Genomic DNA, 10,671 nt, shown 5'->3' on the forward strand with positions numbered 1-10,671 from the left:
AAGTGACACCTAAATATATACTGTGATGATGATGATGATTTATTGGCATCCCCTTTGAAACGGGGCGGCGACAAATAGTCACCTAGCCTGCTTGATTTAATATACATGTTCTTTATCTAGCATTTTTGTATACCTCTCATTATTTTTATTTTTCAAAAATTTACCTTGTACCGCTGCCTATGATTTTAAGAGATCAGGTCGTATCCATCTTTTCCCTGCTTTTTTTTCCACCAGTACTCTAATCGTCTCTTGCTGATCTCTACGGCTGATCTGTTTATGTTTCCTTCCACTTTAAACCCAAGCGCTTCTGGGGTTGCACGTTACCTACGGTTCTCGCTGGATGGATCCCGTCGCATTCCATTAGGATGTGCTGAGTGGTCTCTGGATCTTTACTGCAGCATACACATGTCTCATCTAGTTCCGAATATTTGTTCCGATATGTTTTCGTCCTTAGGCAACCGGCTCGAGCCTCAAATAGCAAGGCACTGCCCTTTGTGTTATCGTACAGATTTTCCCTTCTAATTTCTTTCTTCTCATTCTTGTAAATCTCCATTGTCCTTTTCGTTTCCATTCTTTGCATCCAATTCACGGTCTCTATTTCTCTCACTTTCTTTCTGATGACCCCTGGTTGTATATTTACAGTTTAGATTATCCTGTACTTGGTTGCCAACTTCCTTGACCTCTTCCTCCATTCTGTGTCCACGCTTTTCATGTAGAGATACTTGTGCACTTTAGCCGCCCATTTATTTTCATCCATGTTCCTGAGCCTTTCTTCAAAACTAATTTTGCTTTGTGCTTCTCTGACTTCAAAAGAGGCCCAACCCATGTCACCATGCACTGCCTCATTTGTCGTATTACCGTGTGTTCCCAAAGCCAACCGGCCTACTGATCTTTGGTTAACTTCCAAACCCGCCAATATATCCGATTTTAAGCATATAATGGCATTTGCGAATGTTAGCGCTGGCACCATTACCCCTTTCCAGATTCCACGCACCACCTCATACTTATTGTGGCCCCACAGTGCTCTGTGTTTCATTATTGCTGCATTCCGCTTCCCCTTTATTTTCACATTATCTTGGTGGTTGCTTGAGTAATTCTTTCCTTCGTTTATGTGTACGCCGAGGTACTTATATTGCTTCACTATGGGTATTACTTGCTGTTGAATTGACACCACGAAGTTACTCGTGTGTTCATTAAAGATCATAATCCCTGATTTCTCTGTGATAGAGGCCTAGTGTGAGTGAGTACCACTGAGTGTGAGTGCAGGTGAGTGCGAGTGAGAGCCAGTGAGTGTGAGTGCAGGTGAGTGCACTTAAGGCCTAGATTTGTCGCTGCGTTCCCACAGATATTCGCAAGTATCTGTAAATCTTTTTTATTGTCCGCTAGTAGCACAATGTCGTCTGCGTACATCAGTCCAGGGACCTTCTGTTGCACCATTTGTCCATTACGCATGTAGGATAAATCAAAACCTAATTCGCTGTTTTCCAGTCGTCTTTCTATGCCCTTGACGTAAAGCGTGAACAACAATGGTGACAGGGGGCATCCTTGTTTCAATCCTTGGTGAATTCCCACCATTTCATTTACTCTTCGGCCTTCCCATGCCACTTGTACTTGGTTGTCTCGATATACATGTATCTCCCTCAGCAGCTCCACGAAATCGTCATCTATGCCTTCGTATTGAAGAATATCCCACAACAATTCCCTGTCTACGTTGTCATAAGCTCCTTTAATATCTAGAAATGATATCCATAAAGGTCTTTTCTGAGCTACTGAAATCTCTATGCACTGAGTTAGTACAAACATATTGTCTTCTAAGCGTCTGCCTGGCCTGAACCCATTCTGTAGTTAGCTGAGGGACTAGCGGCACCTATCGGCAAGCGGGAGAAATACCTCGTGCGACTGCCGTGCGAGGCGGGGCGGGAAGGAAGAGATCACGTGACGACGAGCGTTCGAGGCGTGAAGACGCGGCCGCCGAGATGCGGATCATGTAATCTGAATGCATCGTTAATAAATCAAGTTGTTTTTAGTCATCGATCGTGCCATCATATGCGTCAACCCCTGACATGGCGACGAGGATTCGTTAAGTATACCAACGCGGACAAGCAACTGTAAAACATGCAAGATTCAACGCGAGCGAACAACGACGGAAATGGCAAGTGACATGGCGGCACAAACGAGCACGCAGCACGGCTGAAGCAACGACGGTGTGAGAACAAAGCTGAACGAGGTCAACGACGCGGGACCAAAGCGAATCGTTACGTCCCTGGCCTCCACGGTGTCGGCGAACGACGTCCCATTACCGAAACGAAGTACAGCGTGCAACGACCGAACAACCACCATGGCGGATCGAGACGGCGAAGCGAAGCACTCAACACTCAACGATGAGTACGGGAGTGACGAGCCACGCGGAGACGCGCAACGAAGCAGATTTTTCCCCGAAACGCCCACCACAGCACGAAGTGTAAACGCGGACGGCACAACGGAGCTCACGAGCTCGCGACGACGATGCAAATGATGGCGCGACTGTTGGAACGACAAATGGAATCGCAAGGCAACCCAGCAAACACGGTAAACGGCAACGACGCTACACGACAGGCCAACGAAAATGCTACATTCCAGATCACTACAATGCCCGACCTCACAGCAACTCTCCCAACGTTCTCCGGAACAGACGAGAGCGTAGGCGAATGGATCACTTCAGTGGAGAGCATGCGTGAGAGATGTTCATGGAACGACATGGCTATGCTAAACGCCGGAATATCCAGACTTCGTGGACGCGCAGCAGCTTGGCATCGCACAGACGGCGTAAGCCTCAAGAGTTGGACGACTTGGGTAGCGGCACTACGAAAGGAGTTTGACAAGCAACCACTGTTGTGCGAATGGGTGGAGAACGTGAACGCACGGCGACAGAAGGAAGACGAAACCATCACCGACTACATGTATTGCCGACTGCAACGCATAAAACGCGGCAAGTACGCACTAAGTGACGACGACATCGTGGACTGGTTAATTCAGGGCGTGCGCTTGGAAAGTGCAAGGCCCGTGCTCGCGGCTTTCCACGACCTGAGGAAAGGGAGCGTGTCGGAATTCATCAACTACGCACGACAATTCGACAGGCGCATGGCTTCGACGAGAAGCGACGGCACACACGCGAAGACATCCCCGCGGAACGAGCCACAAGCAAGTCAAGGCAAGCCCACGAGACTTCCCGCGGACATTTGCGCTCGCTGCCTGCAATGGGGCCACCGCGCGAAGGATTGCCCGAGACCCGACACACGAACTGAGGAGGAGAAGGTAGCCGCCGCGCGACGAAAGGAAGAGCGAGCAGCACGAGAGCAGCGCACCAACCGCATCGTGACGGCGCGCTCGGAGGATAACGTAATCCTCGTACCCACGAAGATCAATGGCGTAGAGACGCTAGCGCTATGGGACACGGGATCAACAGCGACTCTAATATCGTCAGCGTTTGCAGAACAGCATAACTTCGATGTTGTGCCAGACACGGAGTGCATACTCAAGGGACCGTCCATTCGGTAGACTCAACAGCTCCCGTCGGAGCAACACCAGGGCACATCGCCATCGAGAACGCAAGTGCAACCGTCGATGTAAAAGTGGTCAACGACTTGCCACACGACGCCGTCATAGGAACTGACTGGCGACAGTGCATCACATTTGATTACATTGAGCGATACACGAACGGAACACATACGCTTGAATGGATAGCGAAAAACGGCTCACAAGAAGCGCCAAAATGCAACGCGAGAAAAACGACATCCCACAACAACCTCTGCTTAAAAATCAAAACGAAGAAGATGCTACAGCAGTGTGCGGAACAGTCACCGCGAACAGTTGGCACAAGCAAGGGAGTCCCAAGCTTCCTTCACCGGAGGTAGTGCGACGTGCGATTTCACAAGTGCAACCGGCAGACTTCACCACGGATGAAACAGAAAGGATGTGTTGCGTCCTATCGTTGTATGAAGAATGTACCAACTAGCCCAACAACAAGTTTTATTAAGAAAGGATGAGGTCAGTGCTGAATGCAAACATAAATGTTTTTACAAATCCCGGCAACGAACTAGGTCTATGCACGCATGCCGAGCACACGATTGACCTCAACGACGAGAAACCAGTTCGTATGCAACCATATACGACGAGTGATGTGAACAGAAAGTTCATAAGGGAAGAAACCGAAGACTGGCTGAAAAAGGGCATCATCCACAAGTCGAGGTCAGCATACGCCTCACCTGTGATATCGATTGTTGTGGACCAGCCACACCACCACGAATCGACACCGAAAAGAATGTGCGTCGACTACCGTTTTCTGAATGCGAAAACTGTGAAACGGGCCTACCCAATGCCAAGAATCGACACACTACTCCGCAAAGTGTCAGGATCGCGACTTTTCTCGAAACTTGACGTGAAGAAAGCATTTCTCAATGTCGCAATACGCGAAAGCGACATCGAGAAAGCAGCATTTGTGACCGAAGACGGACACTATGAGCCGACACGCATGATTTTCGGCTTGTGCACAGCGCCGTCAACCATGCAGAGCATCATGAACGAAGGCCTGCAACCGCTCATCGACAGCGGACACGTCATTGTGTACATGGACGATATATGCATCTTTACCAACGACACTGAGCAACACATCCGAACTGTGAACGATGTTCTGAAGACTCTGACAGATCTTAACCTACGAGTGGACTTTAGGAAGTGCACTTTCGCTGCTGACTCTATCAGCTTCCTTGGGTACATAATTTCAAGAGATGGAGTTGCCACAGATCCACGACGTACGAGTGCCATAAAGAAGTACGAACAACCACGTCGAAAGAAACCGCCGCGATGCCTGGAAGACTACGTCACAGAGTATTGCGAGGACGCAATAAATTGAAGACCCGGCCGCGTATTTCCATTTGCTAGTAGGTACAGCGTTTGACCACTGGCGCCACGCTGCGCCGCTCGCGCGTACCATGTTTCGAGCCGCCGCCGTTGGAACGGAGGAGCCGTTGACGGAGAAAACGCTGGGCTGGTGGTGACTTAGCCTGCTGTTGGGATCGGTGGTATTATAAACGCATCACTGTTTTGATGATCCAAATATAATCTCACTATCAGGGAGGGAGCAGTCTACCTGACTGGAGCAGTATTTTTTTATTTGTGGTGTTGCTACGCTGCGCTCCGATGGATGGATGGATGGATGGATGAGGCTGAACCCTTTAAATCGGGCGGTGGCATACGCCACCTAGCCATGACCATTAACATAATTTGTACTTTGTGGTGGGTGAAATTTCACCCCTGCCTTAATTTTATCCACCAATCAGATAACCTCTGCTTGGTTATTTCTGATGTAATAGTTCAGCGGAAATCCGCTAGGTGGAGATAAGTAATTAAAGAGAAACTGAGACGTCCACCCAAATGTAGCAATTCGCTACTATGGAAACCCAACCGGGTTCCTCGAAAGAAAACCTCGCAGTTGAAGAAAAATTCGTCCTGGTCCGGGACTCGAACCCGGGACCACCGCCTTTCCGGGGCAGCCGCTCTACCATCTGAGCTAACCAGGCGGCTAGCAGATGGCAGGGCGAAGTCGAATTTGTCGACAACTCGAAGCAAAGGCAAGTATATGATGTAATAGTTCAGCGGAAATCCGCTAGGTGGAGATAAGTAATTAAAGAGAAACTGAGACGTCCACCCAAATGTAGCAATTCGCTACTATGGAAACCCAACCGGGTTCCTCGAAAGAAAACCTCGCAGTTGAAGAAAAATTCGTCCTGGTCCGGGACTCGAACCCGGGACCACCGCCTTTCCGGGGCAGCCGCTCTACCATCTGAGCTAACCAGGCGGCTAGCAGATGGCAGGGCGAAGTCGAATTTGTCGACAACTCGAAGCAAAGGCAAGTATATGATGTAATAGTTCAGCGGAAATCCGCTAGGTGGAGATAAGTAATTAAAGAGAAACTGAGACGTCCACCCAAATGTAGCAATTCGCTACTATGGAAACCCAACCGGGTTCCTCGAAAGAAAACCTCGCAGTTGAAGAAAAATTCGTCCTGGTCCGGGACTCGAACCCGGGACCACCGCCTTTCCGGGGCAGCCGCTCTACCATCTGAGCTAACCAGGCGGCTAGCAGATGGCAGGGCGAAGTCGAATTTGTCGACAACTCGAAGCAAAGGCAAGTATATGATGTAATAGTTCAGCGGAAATCCGCTAGGTGGAGATAAGTAATTAAAGAGAAACTGAGACGTCCACCCAAATGTAGCAATAGAATGTCTCAGTTTCTCTTTAATTACTTATCTCCACCTAGCGGATTTCCGCTGAACTATTACATCATATACTTGCCTTTGCTTCGAGTTGTCGACAAATTCGACTTCGCCCTGCCATCTGCTAGCCGCCTGGTTAGCTCAGATGGTAGAGCGGCTGCCCCGGAAAGGCGGTGGTCCCGGGTTCGAGTCCCGGACCAGGACGAATTTTTCTTCAACTGCGAGGTTTTCTTTCGAGGAACCCGGTTGGGTTTCCATAGTAGCGAATTGCTACATTTGGGTGGACGTCTCAGTTTCTCTTTAATTACTTATCTCCACCTAGCGGATTTCCGCTGAACTATTACATCATATACTTGCCTTTGCTTCGAGTTGTCGACAAATTCGACTTCGCCCTGCCATCTGCTAGCCGCCTGGTTAGCTCAGATGGTAGAGCGGCTGCCCCGGAAAGGCGGTGGTCCCGGGTTCGAGTCCCGGACCAGGACGAATTTTTCTTCAACTGCGAGGTTTTCTTTCGAGGAACCCGGTTGGGTTTCCATAGTAGCGAATTGCTACATTTGGGTGGACGTCTCAGTTTCTCTTTAATTACTTATCTCCACCTAGCGGATTTCCGCTGAACTATTACATCATATACTTGCCTTTGCTTCGAGTTGTCGACAAATTCGACTTCGCCCTGCCATCTGCTAGCCGCCTGGTTAGCTCAGATGGTAGAGCGGCTGCCCCGGAAAGGCGGTGGTCCCGGGTTCGAGTCCCGGACCAGGACGAATTTTTCTTCAACTGCGAGGTTTTCTTTCGAGGAACCCGGTTGGGTTTCCATAGTAGCGAATTGCTACATTTGGGTGGACGTCTCAGTTTCTCTTTAATTACTTATCTCCACCTAGCGGATTTCCGCTGAACTATTACATCATATACTTGCCTTTGCTTCGAGTTGTCGACAAATTCGACTTCGCCCTGCCATCTGCTAGCCGCCTGGTTAGCTCAGATGGTAGAGCGGCTGCCCCGGAAAGGCGGTGGTCCCGGGTTCGAGTCCCGGACCAGGACGAATTTTTCTTCAACTGCGAGGTTTTCTTTCGAGGAACCCGGTTGGGTTTCCATAGTAGCGAATTGCTACATTTGGGTGGACGTCTCAGTTTCTCTTTAATTGGTTATTTCTACCCGCTTAAAGTCTATTTTGCCTTCACTGTCCCTAAACCCCAATGCTTTGAAAAATCAGCCCCGTTGCCTTGCACTGTATGGTTAAGCCCCTTACAGAAAAGTATGAGGTGTTCAGCCGTTTCCTCTTCTTCTCCACACGCACAGCACAACGTGTCTATACCTTGGTACTTGACTCGGTACATCTTAGTCCGCAATACTCCCGTCCTGGCTTCAAACAACAAAGAGCTTCCCCTAGAATTATCGTAGATATTTTCTTTGGCAACACCCCAACGAGCGCCGCTTCGCGTCGGCGCCCGGCACCACGGCTGCCGCCATGGCGCCGGGGTTCACGCGACCGCGCTGGTGAACTGTGAGAGAAAAAAAAGGGAAAAGCGTGATTAAACAAAAAATGTAGCCAGAGCGGGTTTCGAACCCGCGTACGCAAGATCCCGAAGCGAGCGCCGTAACCACTCAGCCATACAGCCTTTTTTTTTTCCTTTATTTCCAGCTTGGCTACAAGCCTGAACAGGAGTTTGTCACATCACACTCGTTTTATATGTGCTAAAGCATCCAACATTGATATCACATATTCATGACAGTCGTTTTGTACACATCACGTACTTTCACAACCATTTCAACAAAATAATCATGCACAGTTCGGCTTTTAAAATCACAGTGTCTATATTGACACGTATACATGTTTATCTTTCACCGGTGGCCGCTTTCCACCGGCTAACAAATGTTAAACGTTATCGCTCGGCGCAGGACGCGCCTGTGTCGGAGGTTTCTAGAACGTTATCGATGCTTCTTTACGTTGCCTGTTTTCACAGACGCTTATGTTATCTGATTGTGTGACCGACGCGAATTGTCGAGAACTTTCTGGAAGACACGCGGGCATCAGGGATTAATCTAGAACCTTCGATGACTCAGGTATAAAAGCCGACGCGTTTCGCCGCTGATCAGATTTTCGACGATCGCCGACTGTGTTCGCCGCTATCGTTGTGCTTTGAGTGTAGCTTGCTTTTGTGGGCACAGCATAGAATAAAGACGGCACAGGTTCGCCCAATAAACAACCAGTTTCGTCATACAGTTTTGCGACTGTTTTCTTTACCGTCACTACTACGTGACATCTGGTGGAGGTGCTAGTGCGTTCATGCAGCGAACGCCCCCGCAAAGCCGCGACCCAAGCCCGAAACCGGAGGACGAGACCAACGTCGCCAAGGACCAGCGAGCTAGCCGTAGGCAGCAAGGACTTGTGCCGGAGTTCGGACTTCTTCCCGAAAAGACCACTGCAATCAAAGCCAAGTCAACGACCAGAATGGCAGCACCAGCGTCCCCCATCCTGCTGCAGCAACCTCGGGAGCCACCGACTTTTCGTGGATCATCGGCTGAAGACCCTGAAACCTGGCTGGAGACATATGAGAGGACCGCGACGTTCAACAAATGGAGCGACGACGACAAGCTGCGCCATGTTTATTTCTCGCTTGAAGACGGCGCCAGAACCTGGTTCGAGAATAGGGAGCGTGCACTAACAACTTGGGACCTCTTCAGAGCCGCATTCCTGGACACCTTCACGAGCGTCGTCCGTAAAGAAAGAGCTGCAGCCTTGTTGGAAAACCGTGTACAGCTCCCGAATGAGAGCATCGGTATGTACACTGAAGAAATGACTCGATTATTCCGGCACGCCGACCCCGCTATGCCAGAAGACAAGAAAGTTCGCTTGCTCATGCGGGGAGTTAAGCAGGAGCTATTCGCCGGACTGGTGCGGAATCCACCAACGACAGTCCAAGACTTTCTCTCGGAGGCTACGACAATCGAGAAAGCACTGGACATGCGCAACCGGCAATACAATCGCCGTTCGACGCCACATTACGCCGAAGTCCAAGGACTCCCCCACGACCTACGAGACATCATCAGGGCGATAGTACGCGAAGAGTTGCAGAAGTTGCTACCGTCGTCGCAGCCTCAAGTTGCTTCCATCGCCGATATCGTGCGGGAGGAAATCCAGCAATCGCTAGGACTTCCCGAATCGCCGCAACCCGAGCCGGAAGCGCTGACATACGCCGCCGTCACCCGTCGTCAAGGCCCCCCTCCGCGTTCGCGCCAGGGCCCCGTAACGCCGCAGTTCCGACGTCCACCACCGCCGCCGCCAGCACGCCCGCCCGTCGCCCAGCGCAGCTACCAGAGGAAGACGGACATTTGGCGCGCCCCCGACCACCGCCCGCTCTGCTATCACTGCGGGGAAGCCGGTCATGTCTACCGCCGATGCCCATACCGCGAGATGGGCCTACGAGGGTTCGCCGTCAACGCGCCACGTCCACAGCTTGGCGAGCGACCACGTGACATCGCCGACTACCTCGCCGGAGCTCAGTGGCAACCACGACGACCCTCACGCTCGCCGTCACCAGGCCGCTACATCTCGCCCCATCGCCGTCAGTACACCGGTCCCACTCGGGGCCGATCTCCCAGTCCTTACCCGGGAAACTAAAGGCAGCAACCGATGGAGGTGCGGTTGCTGTACGACGCAATACCGAAGATCCTCCGCCGCCGACGAAGAAGATTCGCGAATCACCACGACGAGGTATCAGCACACCGCCTGGCAAGAGCCCTAACGACAACACTTCGCCGCCGAAAGAAGACCTACCGACGCGACGTAGCAGCAGCGGAGCAAGCCGACGCAGCCGTGATCCGACGCCACGACTTAACCGCAACGCCAGACGACGGTCTACCGACTTAGACGTGCTAATCGATGGTCATCACGTCACTGCTCTCGTCGACACTGGAGCCGACTATTCCGTCTTCAGTGGCCCGTTCGCCGCCAAACTGAAGAAGGTGAAGACTGCCTGGCAAGGACCCGATATCCGTACAGCGGGAGGCCACCTAATAACGCCGGCTGGAATCTGCACAGCACGAGTCACTGTGAACAACCGCACTTACCCGGCGAGCTTCGTAATCCTGCAGCACTGCTCCAGGGATGTCATCCTAGGCATGGACTTTCTAAACCAATACGGTGCAGTCATCGACTTAAGATCCAAGTCGATAACGCTTTCAACGCACAACGCGCTACCACCGGATACAAGCATAAGTTACCATGCCTTGAATGTGCTTGAAGAACAAGTCACCATTCCGCCTCGCTCCAGCGTAATGATTTCCGTCGGTACCGAAGTGCCTGCAGACATGGAGGGCATCATCGAGGGCGATCATCACCTACTGCTCGACCGTGAAATTTGCGTCGCTAGAGGCATAGCTGAGCTACGTGCAGGGAAAGCAAGGGTGATGCTCACGAA

At 51.1% G+C, this 10,671-nt stretch overlaps 1 protein-coding gene across 2 annotated transcripts in view; it reads left to right on the top strand.

Annotated features, from left to right (window-relative positions):
* Positions 1-10,030, top strand: part of LOC125947608 (uncharacterized) — a 386,033-nt gene extending 376,003 nt beyond the window's left edge. For both annotated transcript variants that reach the window (XM_049672748.1, XM_049672749.1), the window contains exon 2: positions 8,441-10,030. In XM_049672748.1, coding sequence (XP_049528705.1) covers positions 8,538-9,872 — 1,335 coding nt within the window. In that variant the 5' untranslated portion in view covers positions 8,441-8,537 and the 3' untranslated portion in view covers positions 9,873-10,030. The remainder of the gene's footprint in view (positions 1-8,440) is intronic.
* The last annotated feature ends 641 nt before the right edge of the window (positions 10,031-10,671 follow it).

This window comes from Dermacentor silvarum, chromosome 8, assembly GCF_013339745.2.
Source record: "Dermacentor silvarum isolate Dsil-2018 chromosome 8, BIME_Dsil_1.4, whole genome shotgun sequence".
Taxonomy (NCBI): domain Eukaryota; kingdom Metazoa; phylum Arthropoda; class Arachnida; order Ixodida; family Ixodidae; genus Dermacentor; species Dermacentor silvarum.